This window comes from Cheilinus undulatus, linkage group 19 (genome assembly GCF_018320785.1).
Source record: "Cheilinus undulatus linkage group 19, ASM1832078v1, whole genome shotgun sequence".
NCBI lineage: Eukaryota > Metazoa > Chordata > Actinopteri > Labriformes > Labridae > Cheilinus > Cheilinus undulatus.
The window spans coordinates 24,521,688-24,546,662 of record NC_054883.1 but is presented as its reverse complement, the minus strand read 5'-3'; the positions used below and the strand labels follow the sequence as shown (position 1 = coordinate 24,546,662).

General features: G+C 39.6%; 2 protein-coding genes across 2 annotated transcripts; one reads left to right on the top strand and one right to left on the bottom strand.

Moving 5' to 3' along the window:
• Window positions 1–790: 790 nt before the first annotated feature.
• On the top strand, window positions 791–6,786 carry LOC121527366. The gene is made up of 3 exons (XM_041814301.1): window positions 791–1,088; window positions 2,741–3,408; window positions 5,260–6,786. Exons 1-3 carry the CDS (start codon window positions 879–881, stop codon window positions 6,341–6,343), a joined length of 1,962 nt encoding a protein of 653 aa, XP_041670235.1. The 5' UTR covers window positions 791–878; the 3' UTR covers window positions 6,344–6,786.
• Window positions 6,787–7,937: 1,151 nt separating this feature from the next.
• Window positions 7,938–24,975, bottom strand: garem (GRB2 associated, regulator of MAPK1). Its single transcript, XM_041814313.1, has 6 exons — window positions 24,621–24,975; window positions 21,822–21,962; window positions 21,612–21,742; window positions 18,806–20,008; window positions 16,878–17,032; window positions 7,938–13,779 (listed from the first exon to the last, which is right to left on the bottom strand). The coding sequence occupies exons 1-6, from the start codon at window positions 24,739–24,741 to the stop codon at window positions 12,936–12,938; spliced, it is 2,595 nt and encodes an 864-aa protein (XP_041670247.1). The 5' UTR covers window positions 24,742–24,975; the 3' UTR covers window positions 7,938–12,935.

Below are 24,975 nucleotides of genomic sequence, written 5' to 3'. Positions count from 1 at the left end.
ACTATTTTTTCAGTTTTTTTGTAAATCGGTCAATTTGAAAATTTATGGATAATAATAATTATATTTTAGCATTAAAAATATCATTTTGTTTAAAGAGCTTCTACATATTGGTGTATTAACTATTGCAGAAACATAAAAACAAATTTGGTAATTACCAATGCTGTTAATTTGGGGCAGCTTTGGCATAAACCTTGCTTTGGTTAGGGTTAGGGTGGTCTAATAAATTTGTTAAGCACTGTAAGTGGGATAAACTTTAAAATGCATTATTAACAAAAGCTCAGGTCCTAGGAGGTTATCAATATTGGTATTGACTGAAATTATTTTGTAAATATAGGTGGATATCAGCCAAAATCCAAAGTTGTGCACCCCTAGTTATTATGGGGTCAGTTGCTTGTAATTTCCTTTTACCGTTTAATTTAATTAGTCAATTCAGAAATTATATATGGAAAATGTATCTTTGATAATAAATTAACACTGACATGAAGACATAAGCAATAAAAACTTCCAGCAAAGGCCAGAATTAAAAGGCATGAGTCACAGAGAGGGAAGTTTTTTGAACATCCAGTGGCTGTTTTTTTATTCACTTATTTAAATCTATTCTTGTCTTAATTTATTTAATTCTTAAACAGCATTCAAAAGATAACCATTGATGTGATGGATCACATCTGAGGTTCAGTAAGTGAGGATAGGGGTTAATGAAGTAAATTATGAAACCAGAGGGTTGCAGTAATGCAGCTTAAACAGCAGCCGTCTGTCGAAAACCTCAGCGTAGAAGAAGAAAGTACGCGTTGGTAGTATTGGTACCAGTGGTTGCTAGCCAAAAGAAGCGAGCTTTCACTCCTTTTTCACAAACATACATTTAAAGCTACTTCTTTAATATGAGTGCTTTACTCGAAGAAGAGTCTAGTGCGGGAAGGAAGAGAAGACGTGACGTGTGGTCACATTTCTTCTACATTAAAACTGAAGAGAAGACCCGGTGCATCGTTCCAGATGAGTACGGGGTTCCTTGTGGCCACAAGATGGGGGGGAAAAACACCACCAATTTAAAAAGACACCTGAGGCTGAAGCATCCCGAAGTGTCTGCCCAGGTATGTCAAAATGATCTGTGATCTGTGATGAATCCACGACACGACACTGTCAAACACCTACATCAGATTTTACAGTGTGTCTGGTGTTTTGATTTAACGAGTGACCGTGTTGACTGGTGACTTTTGCCGGATGCAATCAAAATACACCTTAATGTTTAAATGTGTTTTATTGGAAAAATGAATAAAACAGCGTTACCGAGGCTTTTCTCGGTTGTTAAACAACTACCACTTTTTGCTACAAGCTCAGATCCATTCAGCAAAGAGACATCAGGTAACACGGTCCCTTTTTAAACCGAAACATCAAGCGATAAGTTTGCTGTTGTAATGAAGTAAAGAGTGATTACAGCAACTGACAACTTTGACACGTACATACGGGCATCCGGGGGGCGTGACCTACCCCAACAGTTCCCTTGTCGAGTTATCTAGACGGGTCTGAAATAGGTCGAAATTTAAATTGCTGTTATGGTGAAGTGTTTCAGTGCACGGACCTGCCGAAACCACCACTTTATGAGAAATGAAGACGGGAGCCCTAAATATTCGTTCTACAAGTTCCCGAGACACGAACAGGAGCCCTTGAGATGTTCTCATAACAATCTCTTCAACTGCTCTAAGATATTTTTCTTCTTCATGTGCTCAGAGAAATGTTGAAAAGTGCTCCCAACCTTTGCAACAAGTCCTGTTTGTTAAAAATGTTAACCCAGTGAAGAAATCCGTGCTGAAATCAACAGACTTGAAGTTAATTAGCGAACTCAGCCAGCTGAAAGACAGAAAATAAGGTGCGTTCAGGTAACCTCAGGAAATTAGACGACTGTATCCTATATGTTCAAATGTCCCTTAAAAAATATGAAAATTTATTTTTTGACAAGAAACCTCAATAAATGCACCCGTGAATATGAGGAAATTATTTGCATTTGAGGGATATGAAGTAACCTAGATGTTACAGACTGTATTATGACATTTTAACCAAAACACAGCTCAGTTTTTTACCACTTCTATTCTAAGTATTTCTCCTCATATTGTCTCTAACCCAAACGAAAAGAGAAAAAAGAGAAAAGTATCATCAGTGGTATCGATAAGGACTCAGATCGATAAGGAGTGTCGAAAGCAGTATCAGTTTCTATAAAAATTAACGATCCCCATCCCTACTCTTGCAGCAAAACTGGATCTGGGTTGTTGCTTTGTCTTCAACACAACAGTGACCAAAACATCTGTGGTTCCTGTACTGTTGAAGAACTAGCTTCAGAAGACCAAAGTGAATGTTATTGACTGGCCTGACCAAAGCTCTGATATTGAAACCTGTTGGGTGAATTGAAGACCAAAGTCCAAAGAGACTAGTCTGAGACTAAAACTACAACAAACGACAGCAGGCTGTTAGCCAGCAAAAAAGATACACAACTGACTATGAGAACCAGGGGGATTCATTTAGACCCTGGTAGCTTTTGGTTTTTGTGGAATAAATTTGGGGCCCAGAACTGTTACTGGCTCATGAGTGTGTCTTGTTTGTTTGCAACTTCAACAAAACACTACATATAGCAAAATAATGCATCTATAGTTGTTGTAGGTTAGATTTTCATTAAAGACATACCTAATGATTATTTTTCTGATTGTAAAATATTGAAATAAATAATAATGTTGAACATTTTGTCTTTCAGATTCCTGAGACTGTATACCGACCACAGAAACTATGCAGTGAAACAGTGAAAGAACAGTCAAGAATTCCCAGCATGCTGACTTCGCGATTACAGTACCATCTTGGTGAAAATGAGCAACAAACTAAAGAGAGAGCTCTAGCTCTGTGGATAGGCCGCAGCGGTCTGCCAGTGCGGACAGTGGAGGATAGGGATTTCATTAAACTGATGGAAGTAGTTGACAGGAAGTTGACCTTACCAAGCAAAACCAGAATCATTAACCTGGTCGAGGGCATCTATAGGGACGAAAGAAAGAAATTCAAAGAGAGACTGGCCACAGCTCGGAGGATAACAATCGGACTAGACATTTGGACCACAAAGAGAGTAAATTTCTCCTTCCTGGCTGTAAGTGCATGCTTCTTTTGCACTGTAAAGAACCAACCTGAGCACATTCTACTCAGCGTCAAACAGATCTCTCATCCCTACACTAACAGGTCCGTCAAAGCTTGTGTTGACAACTGCACTGAAATGTGGGGGATACCAGAAAACAAAATCATCACGGTCATCACAGATAATGGGAGCAACATGGCTGCTGCATTTAAAACACCGGAGGAGGAGGGGCACAGCTCCTCGGATGAGTCAGAAGACGATGAAAGTAGCGATGGAGACTGGGAGGATGAGGACGAGGCGAGGTAAGAACAACATTATCAATACATGTGGTCAAAAATGTTTCAGTACTTTAACCTTGGGATGCCTCGTAATTTACAACAGTACTGTCTGTTAATTTGACGATCAATTGAATTGCAAAGTACTGAAGCTTAAAATAAAGTCATTAGACAGGGGTATAAGTCCATCAAACTTGCAAACAAACCCTGCACACTGCCAGTGTTTTTGTATAGTTTAGACAGGTGTGCAGTTGTTTTGCAGTAAGTGACAAAGAGTAAATAGAAACAGAAATGAGACAAGCCATGCAAGTTTCAGTACCCTAGTTAAACAGTTCATACAGAAAGTATTCAGACCCCTTCATTTTTTCAGTGTTGCAGCCTCATTAATCTACACCCAGTACCCCATTATGACAAAGTGAAAACAGAATTCACATTTTCTGCAAATTTATTAAAAGAAAAAAACTGAAATATTACACCAACATGAGTATTCAGACCCTTTGCAAAAACACTGGAAATTTAGTGTGGGCTCCTCTCATTTCTCTGGATCTTTGCTGAGATGTTTCTACACCTTGGTTAGAGTCCACCTGTGGTAAATTAAACTGATTGGACATGATTTGGAAAGGCACATACCTTTCTATAGAAGGCCTCACAGCTGACAATGATATCAAAGCAAACACCAAGCCTTGAGGTCAAAGGAATTTCCTGCAGAGCCCAGAGCTCTTTCACTGCACTGAAGGTTCCCAAGAGCACCGTGGAGTTCACAATTCTCAAATGGAAGAAGTTTGGCATAGCCAGGACTCTTCCAAGAGCTGGCTGCCCAGTCAAACTGATCAATCAGAGGAGAAGGGCCTTAGTGAGAGAGGTGACCAAGAACCTGATGTTCATTCTGACTGAATGCTAGAGATGCTGTGTGGAGATGGGACAAAGTTTCAGATGGACAACCATTACTGCAGCCCTCCTCTGATCTAGACTTAGTGGCAGAGTGCCTAGATGGAAGACTCCACAGTGCATAACCTGAAGCTCACTTGGAGTTTGTTTGGCCTCAATTCTAATTGTTATGTCTGGAGGAAATCAGGCACCACTCATCACCTGCCCAGTACCATCCCAACAGTGAAAAATGGTGGTGGCAGTATCATGCTGTGGAGGTTTTTTTCAGCAGCATGGCTGGGAGACTGGCAGGGTTGAGGGAAAGCTCAATGGAGCAAAGTACAAAGATATCCTTAATGAAAACCTAATCCACAGTGCTCAGACCAGGCCTGAAGGGTCACCTTCCAACATGACAATGTCCCTAAACACACAGCCAAGATAACACAGGAGTGACTTATAGTGACAACTCTGGTTAAGCCACTCTGGGACATTCACAGAGCTGTGACTTGAACCCTATCAAACATCTCTTGAGAGACCTGAAAATAGCTATGCACTGACAGGCCCCATCCAACCTGACTGAGATTGAGAAGATCTGCAATGAAAAAAATGGCAGAAAATCCTTCATTCCAGGCGTGCAAAGCTTTTTGAGTCATATTCAAAAACACCTGAAACTGTAATTGCTGCCAAAGTATAACTTGTGTCAAGTCTTTTTCGTGTTCCCTCTAAAAATATTTAAAAATCATAAAATTCATAAGGATTTTATATATATAATTTTTAACATGTAGATGTTATGGGGATACATGGTGTGTTTCCAGAAGTTTGGTTCTTCGGGAGACCACAAAGGTCTCATTTAGGTCTCAAACTGAAAAAGCTTGTGAATCCCTGGATTAAGGGATTGTTTTTGTAGAAAACTGTATCTCAGCTTTCAAGAGTAGAGGTAGCTTTAGCTAACTTGGTAGAGCAGGAGCCCAGATATCGATAATGAAATCTTCCTCTCTGTGTTGTCCTCAGGTATGGAGGCATCGAGCGGATACCCTGCTGTCTTCACATGTTGCAGCTGGTTGTCAACATGATACACAAAGATGATTCTGCTTCCCGACTTCTGCAGAAGGTGAATGCAGTTGTCCAACAGTTTAGAAAGTCTCCCAGTGCAATGGTGAAACTACGTCAGCTGTGTGGACTGACTCTTATTAACGACAGTAAGACGAGATGGTCCGGCACATTTCAGATGATCTCCCGGCTCCTGCAGGTCAAAGATTCTGTGGCTCAAGTTGCAGATGAGATGGGTTGGGATTGTTTTCTACCAAGTGAATGGATCAAGATGACGGCCATCCAAGAACTCCTGCTGCCCTTTGCAGAGCACACAAAAACCCTTCACAGTGATACGATGTCTCTGTCTATGGCAGTGCCAGCCTTACTCGACCTGATGGCTCACCTCTCCCAGTTCTCTCTGCAGTCACCTCACAGTGACCTTTGCAGACTGGCAGACAGAATGAAAGCAGACCTGCAGGAGCGCTTCAGCTGCTTCCTGCATCCCAGTGCAGCTAAGTTCTCTCCACTTGCAGCCACCGCTTGCCTTCTTGACCCCACAGTTGCTGGCGATGCTCTTATTGAAAACACAGATGATGGAATCCAGGAGCTTTTGGCTGAAGCAGAAAAATTTATCCTCAGTGCTGTCACACCAGCTTCACTAAAGAAGGAGGACGAGTGTGAAGATGGGGACGAGTCTGTGAGGGAAGACGTTCCCCCTTCAAAGAAGCGGCTGTTTAGGTTTCTGTCCACCAAGTCAGCATCCTCTAAACTGTCAAAACAACCCAACATTTGTGTTGCTCAACAGGACCTGAAGAAATACAAAGAGGAGCTGTTGTGTCCAGGAAGCTGTCATTTTGAGCGAGGCATTGACTTTTGGTTGGAACAGCAAAACTCGGCATATGTGACTTTGAAACCTCTGGCTTTAGATTTACTAGCAATGCCTGCGTCACAAGCCTTTGTTAAGCAGGTGTTTAGTATAACAGACCTTAAAAAGGCAAGTCACAACAAGGCCAGGGTCATCTTTGAAAGGAGTGCCTTCCTGAAACTCAACCAAGATAAGTAAAGTGTTGGAGATAGACTGAAAGAAGCCTGCACTTTAAAAGTGTTCACCCCCTTGTATAGTTTACCCTTTTATTAATTTTATAAATCAATTAAATCACCATAAATATAATTTTTCTGTTTTTTAATTGTCTTTAATTTCAATTTGGAAACAGATTTCCACAAAGAAAGAAAGAAACAAAAATATCTAGTGGCTTCATAAATATTCACCACCTTTAAAGTGACTGACCTAATTCAACAGAGGTCCAGCCAATTTGTGTTAGTTGTCTTACAAATAATGAAATGGGGATCGACTCAGTGATTGTAGCATAAAGACACCTGTGTCTGGAAGATCCAGGCACTGGCTAGTCAGCATACCTGGCTACCATTACACCATGAAGACAAAAGAACACTCCAAGCAACTCAGAGAAGATGTTATTGAAAAGTATAAGTGGGGAGATAGATACAAAAACATTTCCAAGACTTAAGACAATGAGCCAAAGCATACAGAAAAAGCTACACAGAAATGGTTTAGAGACAACAAGGGGAATGTTCTGGAGTGGCCGAGTTGAAGCCCAGACCTCAATACAATAGATGATTTTTGGTTGGACTTGAAAAGGGCAGTTCACGCCTGATCCCTGTGCAACCTGACAGAGCTTGAGCAGTTTAGCAAAGAAAAATGGAGTGAAATTTCAGTGTCAGGTTTGAGCCTGATTGAGACCAATCCACACAGACTCAGTGCTGTGATTGCAGCCAAAGGTGACTCTACTAAATACTGACTAGAAGGAATGAATATTTATGCAAATTCAATAAGTCATATGAAATCTGTTTTGCTGTGACATTAAAGAAGTTTTTTGTCAAAAAAATACAAATTATATTAACCATTATTGAGTTATAAAATCAATAAAAGGCTAAAACATCCAAGGGGTTGAATACTTTCTATAGGCACTCTATATCTTAACTCCCTTTTTCGTCAGTGTGACTGTAATTAGTTTAACTGTTTTGTTCACGCTTTACTTTTGATGATATACGGTCATTATCGCTCAGAAGCTGTAAAAGAAATTGTTAGGCTCAGATTGCAAGCGGCCAAAAATGTCAGCAAACATAAACAATAAAAATTATCCCAAATTAATGAGGTGCAAGATAACATGAACAGAATAAACTGCAGAAAACCTTTAACAGATGACGAGAGCGGTTCCTATCCTAAACACACGTGTAACAGGAGGGACAGGAGAGATCATTCACTGTTTTGTTGATCGTGGACAACTTGCTGTAAAAAAATATTAAATACTTTGGCACGTTTGTAAACTCTGTTTAAAAGCATATGTATGTGAAGGAAGCCTAACCTGCAAACGGGTGCACCACATTACATTTTTGTATGGAATTTACAAGTAAAAATCCACAATGTGTTCATTGCTGCTGTCGTGCAGGACTTCCATGTTTTCCTTCAGAATTAGACGAAAATTTAATTACATCCCAGACTGCAAATGCACTGCACCAAACACTGACGTCAGGGAGTGATTCATAAATTACCAGAGGGTCACAGATAATACTAATCCCATGCAAATAGTGCTAAAGGTCTACTTTTATCTAACTCACAATTTCTGAGACAAAAAATGTCCATGGTTATCAGTTAATCCTTTTTTAATAGATCATACAATCAAAAATAAAACAGAAGTTGAAACAAAACCATCAATAAGTCCATATTTCAGTTACGCTGATCCATATCATCAAACCCAGAGTCACAGTCATTTAAGTCCACATTAAGTCATCCACAGTTCACACACTTTATGGACTTGCCTTTAACACTGTGATGATGGTGATGTTCAGAGATACATCTCTGAATTATTCACTGGTTTTTAACTCCTTTGGCATTTTAATTCACCTGAAATGAACACTGGTAATTTCATCAATCATAATACTCCTTTTGTTCCTTCTTCGGGTCTCTGAAGTGCCGTGACTTTGCATAGAACATGAACCACCAGATGACGATATTGTAAAAGGACAGATCTTACTCATCCATAAAACATGATGACACTAAGAAAATCTCAGAGGAAATCTGCAGAATTACCTGGACACAAGGCATAGAAACATTACGTTTTGGTCACTGTGCATGTACTGTAACTGTGGCTTACAGCTGATCAACTTGTTACTGTGATGCATGTAGTAGTAACCCCAATTACAACCCAAGTTATAATGGCTACAGACTAGATGATTTAAGGCCCGACTTGCCCCCTAAACAATCAAAAATGAGTTTCCCAATTTGAGGCTTGTCACAACCAATTTTTTAATTAATAAAACCCTCAAGTTTTCCCACCAATATGATCATTTGTTGCTCATGATCAAGTCAAAGCCTTGACTGAAGATCGGGCTGCAATTGCCAATGAGAGCAAGCAGAGTGGACGGCTTTACCAGCTAGATGTAGTGTAATTTACTGCTGTCACACAATGCCGCCTTCTTGGCCAGGATTTCACATATCCTTGTTTTTTTGTGTTTCACTCAAAAATAAATACAGCCCAGGACAGGCAGCTGATCACATCAGTCATCCTCCATATCTGATTTTCTTCTAAAAACACATTTAATCACGAGTTTCTGTGAGATCTCATCTGTGGAATCACCACGGGAGTGTGGCCTCTTGGTCTGTCTCGAGAATTTAGAGGATTATAATGTGAACAAATCAGTTGTAGCTGTCCCCATGTCATTCTTAAAATTAGCTAAGATTTGAAAACCATCTGGTGTGTAGCCAACATCACACAGTATAAACAAAAGACTGAAATTTGAACATGAGCTTTTTTTTTTCAATAAAAATTATTTCAACATCAGTAATCGTTCTTTTAAAAAATAACATTATATTCGCACTTACATAAAAAATAAAAATATCAAGTAAAATATGTAACATTCCACTGCTAAAAGCATCAGCGGAGTAGAGACTAAAAACAACAGATCAGACCTGTGTTTGTACAGAGGCTGCTGCTGCTGAGGCACCTTCATGAATCAGCCACACAAACAGTCTGTCCTTAACTACTCTGCATCGTTCTACATCCAGATACACGAGTTCATTCATAGCTGCATAAATTAAATAACTCTAAATTTAAAGTTAATTAGGTACCATGAAAACCATATTAAATTTGAGATCATACTGAGTATCTCTAAATTTGGAGCATTTTATAAAGACTGTTCTGTCACTAGAGGTGAAACATTTTAAGGTCTGTGGGTTTAAGGCGCGATCATTAGAGAACCTTTACTGTACAGAGAGGGAGAACAAAACGTAAGTACCATTTGAAAAAGCATGCACTGCTTTTGTCTACATAGAATTTTCTTTTATAGCTCTATAGTTAATGACCTTCTCTGCAGTTAGTCTGAAATCTACCAAAGTGCATGATGCATAATTCATGTTTACATAGACCGTCCACGTCATTCACCTCTGGGGTAAACTTTGCATGTTAGTTATAAAGTTGGGACATAATTCTCTTCGGCCAGCGGCCATGTTTGAAGCAAGTAATAAGAATTAATTTTACAATTAAAAGGCATTAGATAGGAAAAAAAACTTGCATAATGATATCACATAAGAACCGTTATTTGGATTTGCACTTGCAGAGATCTGTGAAGAAAATCACAGAATATATGCTCCAACAGCTTGATGATGTTTTTGGTTTTACTTTTTTTATTTATAAGTATTTTCTATTAAGAACTGTATAGCTTCTCCATGTATTTTTTTAGTGTTTATATCAGCACAAAATCACTGATTAGCTTACATTAATTAATGTCTTTTTTTATGATGCAGACTGAAAGTTTTACTACAAAACTTCAAAGGGGTTAATTTTGTTAAAAGGACACTGATGGAACAATGGTAGGTTTTACTGTATTTTTAAACTGGGCATAACACAAATTGTTATTTATTCATATTTATTTCAATATAACTGGTACCAAAGGTGCTAGAACTGCAGCAGGGAAAAAGATTTTGATGTGGGTTTTTTGGTGCTTTAAAGAGTTTGACTAGATCCAACTAGGGGTGTGCCCAGAGGGGTGCTTACGGGTGGCCACCCCAAAAATCCTCCTCTTTGACTGGATGTTTGCTGTGTGAGAGTTGAGACCTTAAGGATGCACGATATTATCGGTATCGGCAGATATTATTTTAAAGAGTGAATTATTGGTATCAGCAGATATGAAGATTTCTGCTGATATTTAGAACAGAAATTTTGGCTATAAAATCTGCCTGTACCAACTGAAAATATTGGACGTATGAACAAATAAGTTGGAATTTTAGGCTGGACCAACAGACTGATTCATCCTTATTCCATAAACTTTAAAGTGCATTTTAAGGACTAAAATTTTAGGTCTGAACTACATTTAAATATCAGTATCTATAATAATGTAATTTGTAAGTACTGGCATATTGGGCGCCAGCAAAAATCCAGTATCCTGCATCCATATGAGAGTGTTAAGTCTGCTATTCAAGCTGTTACAACAGGATACTAGTAGTGCCTACATGTCAATGTAGCATAATTCTTTTTGTTGGTATTTAAATTGTAAATAAATACTCTGTTCATTGATTTCATTGTGCAGGTATTCAGGAAAAGAGTCCATAAAATGTTGCAAGGTAACTTCTTCATACTGATGTACTTGCAATGAAGTTACTAGTAAATACATTTTTGCATGTTTGTGTTGGAGCTGACATGCAGAATTTTAAAGCTAGGAAGATTTGAAGGTTGCCATTCTGTTGTGTTACAGTAAAATCCAGAGAATAAGACAGTATTCTTCGGGGGGGGCTTCAAGAGGGAAAATTTTTTAAACTGTCTTCCTGCAGGATGAGTTCTACTATGTTTTGCAAGTTCTGTGCAGCTGTGTTTCTCTATTAGCGACATCTGTTTTCACCATGTGGAGGTCAGCTGTTTGATAGGTGATAGCATAGTAGATGAGGCCTTAGCATACAGTAACATTCACAGTTATGAAGTGAAGGCCCAAGTTTGTTCAACTCCTCAGGCGACTTCTTGTCTTAAATTGAGTCTTCAATCAAACCAACCCTCCACAAGGTTTATTTACTATGCAGTACACCGCTGTTAAATTAAATGCAGCATTGTTATCCTAATGACAGAGATGGGATGGTAAAAAGTGGCGTAGTCAGTCTGGTTTATTCCAGAAAATTATAAAAAATGAAGCACATGAATGGAAGTGAATTTTCAATAGTTTCTGGTCATGTGCAGTGAATAGCCTTATTTGCACTTGCACAAAATTCCTCAAAATTTCCTAAATTTTTCTGAGTGGGGTGCATGTGTGAAGGAAGTTATACTTAGTTTGTCTTCAAACACAAGCCAAATGTTCTGGTTTGGCTACCCTGAAAATTTCCACATCATTATTCATTATTACTTTTTAAAAGAACATTTTCAGGAGTGCTTATGCAAAAAGGGCTCAGGATGATGGTCTTTGTCTCAGCATTTTATACAAGTATATTGGTCTATTTAGATGAAAACATAGGTACTAAAATGTTTTATTCACTGGATTTTACCGTACTTAAAAGCAGATATTATTGGTGAACTGAGGCAGAGTAGGTAAATAAGTTACTCAATGCCACCCCTGTGCAAGTCAGTGCCGTAGTCAAAAAAGCTGGGACACATCGTATCCAACACAACATCTTGTGACATGCAATCACATACAAACTAGCAGGTCAAGGCAGAAGTTGCCCAGTACACATTAGGGTGAAATTACTGTTTAAGTCAATGGAGTCTGTCCACTAGAATGATACAGTGACTATCTTATGGTTTGGAAATTCATTTTTGTCTTTAACACAAAGGTACATCTCTGTAGGGATTATTTCATTAATGTCAGACACTAGAATAACAATCCTAGCCTGTGTGCGACAAAACAACTAGCAGAGGATGGACTTTAGCCAAGTTGCCCAAAGGGATGAAGCTGGCTTGTTCAATTTTGTGTTGGGCCAAATAATTCACTTTAGCACCTCCAGAAGTTTTTTGAATTTAAACCAGTTAGACCTCATATTGTGCACAACTAGAGCCAGGTTTAGTACCAGAATTACCCTCAGGATGTACACGTGATTAAAATGTGAAAAGAACAGGTTTATCTCGAAACCTGTGAGCTAAATTTAGGTTTTGGTTTTATAAAGGAGCAACATCCTCCTTTACTGGACCTTGGAGGAAGCAGAACTTAACCCCATACTTTTCATTATTTAACAATCTATTGAATTAAAATCATATTTTCTGTTGGTTATCATGTCCATCTATTCATCACATTTTCCATCGCAATCAGAATCACTCTGTCTTTAACAGGAACATCTCTTGAAAGATGTTTTCTTGTCCTTGCTGCATCAATGTTTAACTTTAAATAAGTTCTTTTTTGTTTTTATGACATGAACACTTGTAGGCTTTGGGTGAAAAGTACTAAGAAGAAGCCGACATGAAAACGTCTTCATGAAAGTGCCGAATGATTTCATTCAATTAGTAAAGAGCAGTCACAGAGGGGACGTGGAGAAGAAGCCTCCTCCACAATAAGGAACATGGATTAAGTTCATATTATACAAAACAAACTCTGTGGCTTGGTGTGTGCATAGCATATATACTGAAGGCATCACCGTCTCTGGATTTAGTGTCACATACGGTCAGTTAAATCTTGGGCCTCCACCCGTTTATAAACTGCATCAGTTTCTTCACCTGCAGTTTGCTCAGCTTGAAGTCCTCAGACAGAATCTCCTCTGTGAGCTGCAGAAGTAAATTACCATCAATCTTTTCGGACACAAACAGAGACACGATGTCGTCAGGCAGGCCGATAAACCTCAGAGATTTAGAAACCTCTTCGATGGACAGACCGGCGAGACAGGGTGGGGGCTGCCAGGATGGACAGTTAGGAGTTAATGTGTTGATGATGGAAAATATCTCTTTAGTTCCCGGCTCTGTCTGAGTCAGAGAGCTGTTTGATGTCTCCTGTGTGCCGTCACAGATCGATCCCGTCGGTAAATCTGTGCACTTCTTTACAGCGTTTGATTTTGGTGTCCTGGGTGGTAAAATTGGACAGGAGAGGCTCTGCTTAGTGTTTGATTCTTCTATCGGTTTGTCTCTGTACATGTCTGAATTGTAACTTGAAGATTTGGTGCAGAACTGGTTCAGAGAATCTTTCTGTAGCCTGAAGTCTTTGCTGCTTTGTGCGTGCTCTCTGCCATCGAAGTCGACCAAGCTGGACGTGCAGGTCTTCGGGGTGCTCGGGGTCCTTTTTCTGGGGTAGCTGTAGTAGCTGCGACAGCTGGTTGGCAGGAATTCATCCATGCCGTGGGATTCTCCTCCGCTGAAGTTATTTGGCCAAGACAATCTGGAAGACATCCCGTCAGATGGCAGGCTGCCACTGGACAGCGTAGTGTTTGGTTCAGTGCAGCTGGATTTAGCCCAGTTACAGGGATAGCACACGTTACTCTGCTCTTGTGGTTCCACCGCCTCTGGCTCACTTGTTCCACTACTGTGGGAAAAATATAAGATTAGCATGTATAACATCATATGGACAACTGTAAGACATTGGTTATTTTTAAACAGAGAGAGACATGATCCTTAAACGTTCTTAAAGTTGAAGGCAAAGACTTCTAAAGTAATACTTCTATATGATAGAGTCTTGTTTAAAGACAATTCCAGTGATTTTATTCCCAGATTTTAAAAATACCACATACTCTACGGTCTAAAAGACCATTAAAACTCGATTTCTTCAGCTGTAAACAAACAGGTAAAAATGGCTGCAGCTTATTTCTGGAGGTATATGTTCTTGTCTAAATTTTCTTCTAAAAGTGACATTTTTGCCACTGAAAGACTTAGGTTTTTTTTCCTTAAATTGGAGAAATGCTTGCTTTTAGTTACACACATGCGTGACAGCTGCTACATGTCTCCAGCATCTGTTTAAAACGCCAGCTGTGCATGCCCTCCAGAATTAACACATAAATTGCAGGAGGCAAATTACTTTACAAGTAGGATTCAATGGTGGGAAGTAAACTAGTTTTAATACCATCACTGGTAAAATTTCTGCCAAGGGATGCATTTCTGTAACACCGTCTTTACAGGTTTAGCCCAAACATTAGCACATTTTGGTCTAGCATTAGGAGCAGCTGGGTAATGAACCAAATATCCCCCACCCTTTACTTATTTATTTTATTTTATTTTTTCTACTAAACATGCATACAGATAAAAGGCATGCTTGTTCCTCTCCAACTCTAATGGCTATAATAACAGCAACATACAGCGAGTATTTGCTTTTCAAAGCATCTGTCTGTCTGGAGTTTTAACACATGGTACATGCTGCATTAGTTTGTCTTGGTTTGTCTTGAGACCAGTGCTGCAACGGTTCCTCTTACAAAGGCTCAAACAACCTTTTAAAGGTGTGTTTTAACTTTTGATTGTCTTGTGTGAAGTCCATGATAAGTCAAATATCCAGGCTGTGGCATTACACGAGGTCAGAGAAACAGCTGTAAGCTCTTAAGCTGCGTAAACTTGACCGTTAGGCAGCCAAAGCTAAATTAAATCAATGATAGACACGCTACTTCTGTCAAGGGCATCGCAATAAAAGTCCATAGTTGTTATTTTTCCTCAAATTCTTTTCTTGTGATTGCCCATGTCAGGAAATGTGCCAAAATCAGTAGCAGCTCAACACACCTCAGCAGTTAAAACTATGAATACAGGAGAAAGAAGGGAACACAGAAAGACTTATAAAAAAATGTTTTTCCGATCATATGAGTTCAGTATGCCAACACAGGCTTGTTTAAGGGGGAGGAAGAGGGTTTAAACATGTGAATATGCATCTATATGCATTATCTCTTTTAATTTTAAATTACCATTGCCGTAAACTGCAAGAAAAATTTCCCTTACATGATGTTTAGGCCATATCACCCAGGCCTAGAAGAAGGCAGAGGGGATATAACAGAAGCAACATAACATCAGGAACAACAGCTGTGGAAATCAGAACTAACTGACAGATCAAGTCTAAAATCATACAGATTATTAGGATGTGTTATTTTTATTACACAGAGACAAACATGCCTGTTGTAGGAGGTTGGCACAGATAAGTTTTGTTAAAGAAATTGACATGGAAACCTGAAAAATTAATGGGAACAAGACTGAAGTACAGTCTACAAGTGACCTTATAACTGGTGACATTCAGCTGAATCCCTCTGGGGCTGTGCTTGTATTAGTTGAGTTTTTCATTAAATACATATCTGATGTATATTTGGACATTCGGGAAGACTTTTTCTTGTTCATGAGTAAAGGTAAACAGTGTAACACTGAAAGGCAGATCGGTGCAGCATCAGCAGTATTGTGGGCATTGTGTAGGTCCGTTGTGGTGAAGAGGGAGGCAGGGGGGCCTTGCTGCTGGAAGGCAAAGCTCAAGATTTACTGGTAGATCTACCTTCCAACCCTCATCTGTGGTCATGAACTCTGGGTAATGACTGAAAGAATTAAATGTCGTATACAAGCGGCTGAAATTAGTTTTCTCCAGAGGGCTTGGCCTTAGAGATGGGGTGAGGAGTTCAGACATTAGGAGGGATTTTGAAGTAGAGTTGCAGCTCCTTTGCATTTGAAATGAGCCATTTGAGGTTGTTTGGGCATCTGGTCTGGTCTGCCTTCCTTTGGAGGCACGTCCGGTTAGAAGGAGACCAAAATGTGCTGGAGGGATTATGTATCCTGTCTGGTCTGGGAACGCCTCGGGATCCCCCAGAAGGAGTAGGAAAATGTCACTTGGGAGCGAGATGTCTGGATTGACTTGCTCAGCCTGTTGCCACCATGACCCAGATGAGGATGAATGTTTCCATTTTCAACAACTTCTGTTACGATGAAATCTATGGACGCAATCAGCTAGAAGTTGCACGTTAATGCGGTCACAGTTTAGACCAAAGCACTCTGGCTGTTACGCTCGCATACAGAAAAAGCTGTCTGAGAAACAGAGCCCAGACTGTGTGTTCTGTCCTCCAGTCATGGGTCATATTATTATTGATTATCGATCTTTATTACGCATGTTCTGTTCTCCATAACTAAATGGTAGCTTCCTTGAGCGCCTTGTAAACATCATCCCAAATATTCTTCTAAACAGACCAACTCAACTAGCAAAAAGAGTAACTTCAATGTTGAGTCTTCTGTACATCTTTTACCTCAGCTGTTCAGTTGATTCTGTGTTGCACAAATACCATGTTGGATTATAAAATAACCATCTATAAACGCTCAATAAAACAAACCTGCTGTTTCCATGTGTCGCATAGCTAGGGTTAGTACTGTTTTAGTCCATGCAGAGTGGTAGCTTTGGAAGGAGTGACAGAATGGCTGTTTCTAGTTATTAATATCAGTAGCCAATCTATCAATTAATCAATTTAACAGCCCACCATTAATAAAAGGGCTGGCTTTAATGGTTTGAAATGGTCTTTCTTAAGACTTGTCAGGTTTACCTTTGAGAGATGTATCATTTTAAAAAACAAGCTAGATATCCGGGGACAGCTTAGCAAGGAAGAGGAAAAGTATTTTTAAAACCCTGTTAAGACTTAAAATGTAATATGCAAATGTTACTCAAAAGATTTAAGTTCTTACATGTTGTGGAGTCCAGAGGAGTAATAGGAGAGGGTTGGACTTGGAGACCGGGTGTCTTGCTGCCGAGGCTTGGATAGGACGGGGACTGTCGGCATCTGTTTCAAACTACGTGGAGGAATAGGAGGGGCGTTTAGAAGACGGCATTCTTCCTTCACCTGGTCAGGAAAGAAAAAAGTTTCAACATAAAACAAAACAAATATTCAATATTTATTTTAAGCAAGATTAGTACCAGACAATATTAAAGCAGGGTATATACAGGAACTCTCACATTAAATGTATTATTTTTTAGACTTCTCCATGTATTTTAAGACCTCATTTACAGCTTCAGTTTCTAACCAGTTACACTTGCGACAGTTATGTGCATGTTTTGTTTGGATGGTAGGATAAAAATGTGACTACTTGGTAAAGAAAGCACAGACAGTATTTGTTGGTGCTGTAAGCAAATAAAGCTTACTTTGAAATGTCAGCAGTGCTAACATTAACATGCTGTGTGCCAGTATTACACTAGACAAAAGCTTCACTGCACTATCAATGGTTCACTCCAGCCTCAACTTCCATAACCTTCTCATGAAACTTACATTGATCATTTACATGCACACATCACTGAATCATACTGTCAACTTCCTCGCTAGGGACCAACGGAGCTTTATGGATGAAGTGGTAGCTCAATGGGCCAGAACATTAACATGCGTGCAATCTGAAATAAATGTGAAAGCTAAAGCAGGAAAGTTGCCTGCAACCTTTCTTGACAAACATGAAACTGAAAATAGCCACAAAATGTAAGACCACATGGTCTTGTATTTATGACTTTTTGAAACTTTTTAAAAGGTTATTTTTGCTAAATTGGTTTATCAACTTTTAATAGTTTTTTAAGAGCCTGTAGACACCCTGCAAAGGTCTTAATCAAATAAAATGTTTTGATGCTTTTTGTGTGATACAGTTTATCTTTGGAGAAATTCAAAATAATGACCACTGTTAAGACGGATCAGCTATGAACGTCAAGAGTGCCCAATGTATGATATAGCCCCAGGAAACAGTAAATTCTGACAGTTTTGCATCAAAGAATATTTTAACATTTTTTTAAAAAGTGGTGTAAAAGGGCTCATACTTCAACACATCAGCCAGGTAGCAGATATAATTGTGCTGTGTTCTTTTATGGAAAAATGCTCTCACTGTTAGCAGCATGAAATCAGAACTTTGATTAAAAAAAGTTAAATACAATCCAGATAACAGTTGGATAATATTAGTTACTGAATGACATCTGTTAACTTGTTTTTTCTCCACAAAAGTAGCAGAGAGTGTGAGAGCATTTAACTAGACTTCCTGTTACAAAAATAACCCAGGGTGTTGCAAAAACAACCAAGACTGAAAATACTGGGTAGTAACCCTTTAAGTTTGCTAAGCCCTATTCACACTTTAACAAAACTCCTAAAAACTGTCTGAAATGTTCAGGGTAAGCCACATGTGTTAACTTAAAGAGCCAGTTGTAGAAAAGACTGTTCCTTTATCTGCCACTTGGGTTGTTCCTTTAACATCATATCATGCCTCCTAACCCTGGACTTCCACTGGGTCTGTCTCCAAGTCTGTCACAGTTGCACTGTAGTTTGACTGAATGCCCTGCCGTCTGTGGTCCAACATTTGGCAAAAATAGCCCTGCATATCTGCTGAGGAGTGCCGTGATGGAGCAACGCAATGGTGCTGATGGAAGCACTCTCATTGGCTAAAACTGAAACCTATCGGTTCCTTTGCTGTGACGGAGCAGAGACAGACTGAGAATGCGTCTGGTGGAATTACAGGTAAGACCCTTCCTTCCCATCCAACAGGGATGGTCTCCCACATATATGAATAAGATTTCTAGAGACAGCTTGTCTGAAATTTTCTAGAACTCTTAGGTGCACTTTGTGTGAATATATGAGGTGCATACTCACAGCTTCAGATTTGGGTGGGACAGGTGGTGGAGTCAGAGAAACATCTGAGCTTGTCGCTGCACTGAGAGGACACGTGACCGGGAATGACAGAGCTGCTGTTGAAGAACAGCCATTGTTGATGCCTTGAAGTCCTTCACTCAAAGAAGGTTTAGGGATCTGACTTCTCAGGTGATCCAACCACAGCTCCTCATAGGGGACATCTGACTTGTTGAGAGACGTTTGTTGGTTTGTGTTTTCTAACAGCTCGGGAAAATAGTGTTCATTCTCTCCTGAGTCTGACGGGATGCTATCAGACGGCAGAAGAGCCCAGTCTCCACACAGCGTCATACAGCCCTGCAGGTTCACCTCACTGTTCCCGTGCAGGTTGCTGCCGTACACACACACAGAGAGCCTGTGGAAGGACTGCGTGAGCTCATCACGGGCATAGGTTAAAGAGCTGGGGATGTGCATGTGGTTGGGACATCCGTTGGAGGTGTTGCTCCCTCCGCTGCTTCCACTGCAGCTTCCATTCCCGCTGCTTTTCTTCGGGCTCTTTCCTTCATCGTTCCAGTCTGTCCGTACATCCCGGACAGCTCGGGAATAGTCGTCAATGTCAAACTGCTCCTGGCAGAAGGAGAACCAGCGATGCACCATGGTGTCAAGCCACAGCTCTCCCTGCAGCAGCTCCTCTGGGATAATGAACCGGGGCATGGCCATGTGGAAAGGGAAGTGGGTTGGGATAATTTTGTTGCTCCGCAGAATGCAGCATACAACCACAGTTTTGGTCTGAATGTTGACAAGTTTGTAGCGATGACCTTCACGGATGAGGTGGAGGTCGTGCTGGTTGCGGGGCGGACTGCTGGGCACTGTGACATTAACTGGGAGGCGGGTTTTCTCCACGATGTTCCTGATGGTGTGCTCACCGTCTTGCATCTGCAGCTCGAGCGGACTACATGTGCTGAACCTGCCTTTACACTGGAATGGCAGGCTGATGCTCTCATTGGTGCGATGGTTCATGCAGATCAAACACGGCATCTTTCCTCGACCGATCTTACTGATCGAGTTTAGCTTCCCAATCTTCTTGAAAATGGTGTTGAATCTTGATTTCTCTTTGGAGGTTTTGGCATAAAGGATCTCAGCCTGGCCCATTAGTGTCAGTTCATCACCTGTGCTCAGAGTGATATTGTAAACTTCAGTGTCTTCATTGCATTCCCCTGAAGCCATCTGTGGAAACATGACATAGCGCATAAAGATATTATAATGGCAGGCATATTTATACATCACTCACAGCATTCAATTCAACTTAATTTGTATGGCACATTTAAAACAATCAGTATCGACCAAAGTGCTTCACATTGTCAAAGGAAGGACATGAAATCGGAATACATCATGAGGAAATAATATTGTATACATAAAATAAATTAAAATATAACATAAAATAAAGGTTAAAGAAATAGTGATATCAAATCTGTTGAGATAAAACAATCTCATCCTGAAATGAAAGACAAAGAGAGGAGACGAGTTGAACAATGACTGGGGCTGATCTCTCTGGCCTATTTGGAGGGGTAAGTTCCACTGTTCCACAGTTTCAGGGCAGCTAATGACCAAGCTGGAACAGCCCTGGTTTAGAGCCTTGTTTTGTACCCATCCAGGAGCAGCTGGTTGGCAGACCTCAATATTCTAGCTGGAGCATGTAAATGAAGCAGTTCACATTAGTAAGATGGTGCCAAACCATCATGAGCTTTAAAAGCTATCAATAAAATCTTAAATTCTATCCTGTAGCAAACAACAAGCCAGTGTAGTGACAGCAACTTGGGTAATGATGTGGTCCTTCTTTGTCGTGCCTGTCAGGAGGTGGGCCGCCACATTTTGGATTAGCTGTAGGGGTAGTACTCAAGTCCAGATGATATAAATGCATGCTTAATCTTCTCTGAATCTTTGAAAGGGAAATGCAACTTTACTTTAGATATTAGCCTTAGTTAAAAAAAAAAGCTTTACAACAGAAGAGATGTGCTGATCAAATTTAAAAGCATCATCAAAATAAGCACCAAGACTTCACTGAAGAATGCACACAGAGGCAAGAGGGCTGAGAGTGCTTTCTAGCAGATCAGGCTGACCAAACACAATGACCTATGTCTTGTTGTCGCTCAGATTTAGACCATTTTAAAGTAATCTATGGTTTAACATCTTTAAGACATGACTGAAACCACTAAAGTGAAGCCCCCCTCAATCCTCACATAGGTCTCCAAAAGTAATAAAAGGGTAGGGCTAGCTGATTAATTGATTTTAAACAATATCACACCTTCTAAGACTGAGGTACAGTCAAAGCTTATCAGTTCAAGCTCATCTTAAAAGCATTTAATCAAACAAAATTTTCAAATAAATTGAAAAATGTGCTAAAATGGAGGAACAAGCTTATCTCAGAATAGCTCACACTCAACCTAAAAGCCTCCTCAGGTAATGAAGACTTGACTCAGATCCTTCTTTGAGCATTGGTGGCTCAACTCAGACTTGAACTTGAGGTTTGGTGACTTCACACACCGTACATCTCTGACTGATCTGTTTTAAAAAAGGCTGCAGAAACCGTCACAAATCTTTCTTTTTTTTAACTATTTGTATTTTTTCATTATTGTGTAGCTTTCTGCCTTTATTAGACAGAACAGCTGAAAGACAGGAAAAATTGGGAATGAGTGATTGGGGGAAGACCTGCACCAAACAGAATCAAGATCAGGATTCATACATGTGACCACAGAATCGAGGACTGCAGCCTCCCAACTGAGCTAAACCAGCATGCCAGGTCATAAAATTCCTCAAAGAGATGATGTACCTTAACATTGAAAGTTATTTCTTCCATGACGTAAACTCTTTCAGGGAATGCTTTGGCAACCTCCTCTACGCTGTTGAAGTACTGCACTGGCTCCTTCACATCTCTGTCCTGCTCCAGAAGCTTAAACTGACCTGAAGAACAACAACATAAATCAGTCACACTTTAATAAAATGCAAAGACACAGGATGCATTCAAGCGGAAGTCGCTTACCTTCATAGTGAACTGGAATCTCTATTTTGGGCCCAATGACGTAGTGTCCCTCCTCTAGACTGTGAGCAGTAATAGTTGTCCACTGACGGCAGGAATGAATCAAGAGGTAGTCATTTTCCCTGAGCCCTTCAACCAGCTGACCTGCAGGAGTGAACACAGTGATAACACATCACAGTCCAGGAGATGCTGCAATACTGCAAGATGCTATAAAGAGTGAAAACCACAAAATATTAAAACTATGTACGAATATCTGTACTCCCCTTTGAACATCACATCTTATGACATCTGCAAAATGTAAAAGTACTTAGTTAATACTGTAGCTAAATGATGAAATGAGTCTTTTTACTGGAGTTTTGATAAAATTGGCATAAAGTGGCATTTATTAAATCAATACATCTGACAAGATCATGTGCATAAAGAATATTTCATTTAAATATTATCTCAACTATGCCAAGGATAATTGCACTATAATCCATTCTCTCTTTTGTACTGCCCCTGTGTCTGCTCCACTCATGCCAGGGCATTGGATTTCTCAGCTAACTCCAGTCACTATCCTCTACGGACAATGACTAATGCCCTAATCCATACCTCTCTAAAAGCAAGCACTCCAGTTTAAAAGTAGCAATGCACCTTCACAGTTCTGCAGCAGAGGCGCAGCAGAGTGTGACAGAGGTCTCAAACAGGATAAAGCACAAATCATAACTACTGCTGAGTTCAGAAAGTTTCCATTTAAACTGCGCATCAAAATAAACTCAACTTTCTACAGATTAATCCACATTAGAGGTTATATCATATTGTATCACATGTATCAAAAATAATGTACTGAATTATCAAGCAATTTGCTTAAACAGCTCTAAGTTTATGTCTTTTACAGATTACAGACTTAAAGGGGCAACTGAAGCTGACTCATACTGCTACTACTGTCTCATGGGAGAAAAAGACAGGTTATGCAAACAAAGCATTTTTCAAAAAGGGAGACATTTGACCTCACACTGGGTCAAGCCACAAAAACGTTGGATAAAAAGTCATCACCCAAAGAAGACCTCTGGTTATTACATACAAACACTTTTCCCCAGACATTAGTAATCTAATTGTTTTTTGTGGCTCCGACCATGTGTGCAGGCACATCTTCTTCTTTTGACCAAAAGTTGCTGCCTGTTATACAGGGAAGCAGCAGCACTGGCCGATGCAGATTATTTATCATTTAGGTCAGACTCAAGACACTCTTGCAGGTTATTACTGAGAACTTGTGATTCAGTTTTGTGGTACTGTAACAAGTATCATTTTTATCTTTTTGTACTATAATCAACTAGAAGTAAACAACATTAAAAAATATTCTCTTATCAAGCTAACCCATTCTCTAACCAGCCAACCTATGGCTGATCTGTTAGAGAGTCAGGAAATGGAAAAGTTTATCTGATCTAGGGGTGGACGATATATATATATATCGATGTATTATAGCTTTTGCCATGTGAGATGTATTAAATGGCAGTACCTCGACTATCAAGTTTAAAATAGGTGAAAGTTTTTAACAGAGATCACAAAAGAGAGCTCCTTGATCAAGGTCTGAAAGATGCTCTCATGTCATGGAACTTGTCAGAAACTTGTCAAGTATTCATCAGCGCAGATAATGGGACTAATGTAATCAAAGCTGTGGGCCTGAATAGGCAGTCCAGACTGCAGTGTTTTGGCCATTGGATGCATCTTGCGACTAGAGTTTTTGCGTAGGTTTGCTTTACCCTTAATGAGGTAAGTCTTTATTTATAATCAACAATATCTGACATGCCAATATTTACAAATTAATTGTGGAGAATACCAATATTTAGATGTAGTTCAGACCCCAAAATTCAGCCCTTAAAACAGAAAATTCAAAGTATGATGTTGTACAAATTCACACATTTACAATCCTTCAAACACACTTACAGTGCAAGGAATGATGATGAATAAAGAAAAAGACTTCAGCCTGTTGGTCCAGCCTAAAACTTCATTAACATTTGTTTGTATGGACAATATTTACAGCTGATTTACAGCTGATATACACATACTTTAATAGCCAAAATACGGATTGAAATTTTGTGAGAAATCTTCCAATCTGCCAATACCAATAATAAACATCTGCTGACATCAATATCATGCCAAAAATAGCGTGCATCCTTAAAAGATACAGTATGTAATGTGCATTGCATTTCTGCAGGTTACAGTGTGAGTCTGGATACATTTTTAGTAGGTTACCCCACCCCCCTACCAAAAAGCCAAACAGTGGGTGCCTAGGACTAAACCTCTAAGCTGTAGTATTGGCACCGACACTGACATTGTTTGATGTTTACTGTAAGTAGACTTAAGTTAAAAAATGTGGTATGATATAACTTCAAATTGCATTAAGTTTTGTTTAAGTTCACAACTGGCAGTCTTCTGATGCTTTCTTTTTGATTTCCCCGCACATGTCTTACAAGTACAAGTCAAAAAGGGCATAAACTGTTTTTAGTATATTCTACACCATATATACAGTATATAACAGCAGGACTCTATTGAGAATACAGGACTACTCTACATATTTGTGAGTTTAACAAGACATAGCAAAGACTTAAAAATAGAAGTGTCCTTAAATATCAAACTGTCATGGTCATAAAAAACAAAGTTCCAGTAATATTTACATGCTACTGTTGCAGAAAATTACTGAAGTATACACCACAAACCTAAAGAAAAAGTGTGACACCAACGGCTCGGTGTCTATGCTAACAGCTAACAGGCATTTTAGCAGCTAGCATAAAAAAATAGCAGTAACATAAACTTACTAACCGTTATCAAGCTTGACAATCTGGGGCAGCCTGTAAGCACTGACCAGTTGATCTAGCGGCAAGGACGTCGTGCTCCATGTAACATCTTTTAAATTGTTGTACAACATTGTTCCAAGGTCCATCTTGCTAGCTTACATTAGCCAACTGAAGAGTTAGCACTGTGTAAACACGGTCACAAAGGGATACGCTAAACTAACTAACTCAACAGTAATACACCCGGTTATCTACGCCTTTGGCTGGCATTATTCTGATTAATCGTCGCATACTTGCTATATCTTGTGTCTACGTATCGTAAAGATCTGACGTCTGATAAAGTGGCAGAGCCATGTTTGTTTAGCTCTCGACGGCTACATCAA